We start from the raw sequence: 4430 nt of genomic DNA on the forward strand, positions 1-4430 counted from the left end.
CCCAAAGAGGTGCCAAGGAACCCCATGGTGCTGGGAGGTGCCCCAGGCTGGCTGTCCCCACACGGGTACCTGGTAGGTGCCGTGCAAGGTGCTGATGAGGAGGGTGATCTGCTCCACCACCGCCAGGTCCTTCTGCAGGTCCTGCAGCTCCTGGAAGAGCCGCGGTGGCCCCAGGTAGACTTTATCTGGGGAGGAAAAGGGGAAAATTGAGGTCCATGGAAGATCCCAGAATCAGTAAGGTTGGAAAAAACCTCCCAGATTGAGTCCAACCTTTGACCCACCACCACCACATCAACCACACCGTGGCACTGAGGGGTCTTCCCTTAAAGCCCTCCAGGGATGGTGTCTCCACCACCCCCACGCAGACCACTGTGTGACTTCATCTTGCATGGAAAAATGGAGAATTGAGGTCCATGGAGGATCCCAGGGACAATTAGGTTGGAAAAGACCTCCAAGATCAAGTCCAACCTTTGACCCAACACCACCACAGCACTAAGGGCCACATCCAGTCCTTCCTTAAAGACCTCCAGGGATGGGGACTCCCATCACCTCCCCGGGCAGTCCCTGTGTGAAGGAATGCTCCATCCCAGCCCCCCCAGCCCGGGCTGTGCCCTCACTGTGCGAGGCCTGCCCGGCGGGCGCGTGTCTGCGGGCGCCGGCGTTGTGGATGACCACGTTGTCCTTGTCGTAGGCGCCGCTCTCCTGCCCCACCTCCACCACCTGCACCTGCGGGAGGGCCGTGCTCCACTTCAGCACGTATTTGGGCCCCAGGGGCACCAGGCTGCTGATTTCCAGTTGGCCTCTGCCGAGGGGAGAGGGAAAAACGGGTGTCAGTGAACAGCAGGTGCCTCGGCTCGCCCCGAAACACGAGTCGTGCAAGCCAAGCCCCCCCTGTGAGCCCACCCCCTGCACCAGTGCATGCCTGAACCCCCAGCCTGGGGCACACAAGCACAGCAGACCACGTTTGGGACCTACCCTGTGTTCACTGGCCTGGAAAAGGGGAAAAAGGATTAATAAGGAAGTTTTAGGAGGAATTTAAGGAAGGTTTTCCCCTTGGCAGCATCAACCTCCACCAAGCCCCAAGGTTCCAGCATGTTCCCAGACCCTGCACTGACTCCAGCACCAAGGAATGCCAAGGCTCGGCACAAAGAGTGCCAACAATGGGGCAAAGAAACCCCAAACCAGGTGGGTTCCTCCCCAAAACAAGGCAAGGTGGCCTTTAAAGGTTCTGTCCCTCCTTGCCATAGTTCCCCAAAAATCCCACCAGGCCAAACATTGAGGTGGGGACGGAGCAGGTTGGGTATATCAGCACTTCACTAACTGATTTTGGGGTCTGGGGGGACCAGCACATACTTGAAGTTGATGTTGGCACAGACCAACATGTCGTTGAGCAGGAAAACCTTCCTCTCCTTGGACTTGATGAGCTGCCCGCGGTCCCCGTACACCGTCTCCGTCAGCGTCTCGCAGAGCAGGAGCTGCCTCTGCCCCGAGCTCAGCAGCTGCAAAGGGGAGGGAGCGGGCAGGGGGCTCAGCCTGGGGGCTCTTGGAAGCCTCCTGACCCAAAATTTGGGTCGGTTTTCCATTATTCCAAGGATTTTCCTCCAGCTGGGCGCACGGACAGCCCCGAGTCCCACGGAACAGGACGGGCACTGCGCTCCGAGGCTGCACCCTCTGCACCCCGTGTGTCCAACCACCCTTATCTGGGTCTCTCTCCATGCCCCGGATCCAAATCCCGATCCCAGCACCGAGCCAGCGGCTGCCCCGCCGTGGTTTTTGCCATCCCCAGCCCAGGATGTGTCGCAAGAACTTCGGGTTCTTTTTTTAGACACAAACAGTTGCAAAATCAGGGGGATGAGACCCAGCAGCTCGTCCCGGAATTTCCCTGTGCCAACGCCAAGACTTGGTTTTGATTAAAGTCCTTTCAGGGACAGCAGGGATCTGGTTTCCTGAAGCCCCTGACACCAAGAGGAAGGTGGAAGCTTCAAACCCCAACCACCAGCTCCAAAACCTACCCATGACAAGGATGAGGAGGGGAGGCTGAAGGACCCACCTTGTTGAGGCTGCTCCTGTCGCTGATGCTCTTGCTGAGCTGTTGGATCTCAGCCACTTGGTCGGCCAAGCGCTTCTGCTCGTTGAGCTTCTCCGCCAACGTCTCCAGCTCAGTGAGGGCCAGCTGGAGGGACAGACGGTCTGCGTGGCCCTTGGGGGTGTTTTTCAGCATGTCCTGGAGAAGGGAAAGGAGACGGGGACGAAAACCACCCCGGAAAAAATCAGCCCTGTTCAAAAGCACCTCCAAAATCAAAGCTTGGAAGACGGTCCTTGGGACAGTCCCCAAAGATGCAACCAAGTCACCGACCCTAAAACATGCCCCATGCCAAAAAAGGGGTGCAAAGACACATCCCAGGGGTGCAAAGCAAGGTGGGTGCAGGTATCTCCCTCCCGTACCTGCAGGAGAAGGATGAACTGAGGGAACCTCTGGATGGGCTTCACCATCAGCCCGTAGAGCGTGACCCGGTCGGCACTGGCCATCTGCCTCTTCTGCGGGGGGGACAAAGGCCAGGAAAAAAGGAGTTTTCACCCCAAACGGTGCCCAGCAGCACCGTGGGCCCACCTTTGGGTGGTGCTGACCTTGAGGAAGTCGAGGAAGGCAGGTTTGGTGAGACAGGCCTTCTTGATGAGGGACATGGCTGAGGTGAAGTTGTTGACGTAGTCACTGTAGACGTCGAGCACCATGGACTTGGAGAACTGGGAGAGCACAGGAGACCCGGGATGGGGTGGGAGTCCCCCAGAAGTGGGGGGTTGGTGTGTTTTTGGGGCAATGCTGAGGGTGATGGTGGGACCCCAGGGCTGGAGCTGCATCACTTAAATCCTCCCCCACCCCCCGGTGTGGTTGGGAGGGTCGGGGGGGGGTTTGGTGGTGGCTGGGGCAGGTTCCACCCTGAGCAGGCTGGAATCCAGGCAGGGAATGCAAACCACTCCAGCTCCCAGCCAGGGGGGCTCTGCTGAGCTCCTGCTGCTGCCAGGAGGGGTTTTGGTGCTGAGCTGTGCTAAAACCAGCCTGGTTCCCCAAACCCCAAACACATCCTGCTCTTGGCAGCATGATTGGACAGATGAGCTGCTCCCTGGCCTGGAAGTGTGTGACCAGCAGACTTTTCAACTATAAAAGCCCAGGCCACTTTTACACAGGAGGTTTTCCAGCATAACCCTTCTTGGGGTGGTTGTGTGGAGATCCCTCCCTTGGGTGGGGACAATCCTGGAGGCTGAGAGAAAGAAATCTCCCCACAAACATTGGTCTGGGTGAGTTACATCAAACCTCTACTTGATAATTATTTCTTTTTGCTTTAATATAATTGCTCCAATAATTGCTTTACTATTGTGCACTATCCTATCCTACATTAGTAGGTTTAGCTTTTGTATTGTGCAGTAAATAATTCTGATCGAGATCTTTTGTCTGATCGTTTGCACTAATAAATAATTCATTTTACATAAATACCCTCAGTTTGCCAGAGTGAAAACCTGCAGGACAGAAGTGGTTCAATCACACCCCTCTAACTGCTCACATTTAAACTGGTGACACAGTCTGAGGCTATGATGGGATCCAGTTTCACCCCCTTGGAGAAGGAGCTGAGGAAGCTGGGGGGGCCTTTCTGCACCTTGAGCCTCCAGGGCAGGGCTTCTTAAAGAGCTTTGTCCAAGCCTCCCACTCCCACCCACAACAGTGGGGGGATTTCTCCTGGATTTCACAGGATCCCTCAATCACTGAGTCTGGAAAGACCTCCGAGATCATCGAGTCCAACCTGCGACCCAAGCCCGCCTTGTCCCCCAGAACATGGCACCGAGTGCCACGTCAAGGCTCTTCCTGAACCCCTGCAGGGATGGTGACTCCATGGTCCCAGTGACTCCACGGTCCCAGCCCCTCCCTGGGCAGCCCCTCCCGAGGCCCCACCGATCCTTCTGGGAAGAGCTTCCTCCTCCCTCCCCTCCTACTGAGGCCACGAAGAGGTCCCCGATCTTCTCGGCTGAGTCCCACTCGGCCACACGGGAGGCGAGGGCGATCTGGAACATGGAGTGGCACTGCAGGATCTCCTTCAGCCGGAAAAACACCACCTGGCACTTCCTGGCGCTCAGCACCTTTGGCTCCATCTCCAGCAGCGGGTTCCTGTAATCCTGCGGGAGCGCCGGAGCGTCAGCACCCCGGGATCCACGGAAACACCCCCGGAGGAACCCGAGCGGGGATCCCACCTGCAGGATGCGCTTCAGGGAGTCCACGTAGCTCCGCTCGCTCTGCACGATGGAGCCCAGGATGTGCCGCCGCACCACCTGTGGGACAGGGAATCGGCCGGGATGCCCCAAACACCACATGGGGGATGGGAGGAGCTCAGCCATGGCCCCAGACCCCAAATATCGGGATGGGAGGAGCTCAGCCATGG

The 4430-nt window shown here is 57.6% G+C and overlaps 1 protein-coding gene across 8 annotated transcripts in view; it reads right to left on the reverse strand.

Annotated features, from left to right (window-relative positions):
- Positions 1–4430, reverse strand: part of ARHGEF10L (Rho guanine nucleotide exchange factor 10 like) — a 29133-nt gene that overhangs the window by 8152 nt on the left and 16551 nt on the right. For 6 of the 8 annotated variants that reach the window (XR_003535822.1, XR_003535823.1, XR_003535825.1 and 3 more), the window contains 9 exons: positions 4243–4320; positions 3988–4167; positions 2629–2745; positions 2446–2538; positions 2051–2224; positions 1354–1499; positions 976–990; positions 618–802; positions 70–185 (listed from right to left, as the gene is read on the reverse strand). Coding sequence is in view for 1 of the 8 variants with exons in the window: in XM_027693097.1 (XP_027548898.1) it covers positions 70–185; positions 618–802; positions 976–990; positions 1354–1499; positions 2051–2224; positions 2446–2538; positions 2629–2745; positions 3988–4167; positions 4243–4320 (1104 nt within the window). In the remaining 7 variants the exon portion in view is untranslated. The remainder of the gene's footprint in view (positions 1–69; positions 186–617; positions 803–975; positions 991–1353; positions 1500–2050; positions 2225–2445; positions 2539–2628; positions 2746–3987; positions 4168–4242; positions 4321–4430) is intronic. The other 2 variants (XR_003535824.1, XR_003535826.1) reach the window with 1 other exon arrangement.

This window comes from Neopelma chrysocephalum, unplaced genomic scaffold (genome assembly GCF_003984885.1).
Source record: "Neopelma chrysocephalum unplaced genomic scaffold, ASM398488v2 Primary Assembly neopelma1_90, whole genome shotgun sequence".
Lineage (NCBI taxonomy): Eukaryota > Metazoa > Chordata > Aves > Passeriformes > Pipridae > Neopelma > Neopelma chrysocephalum.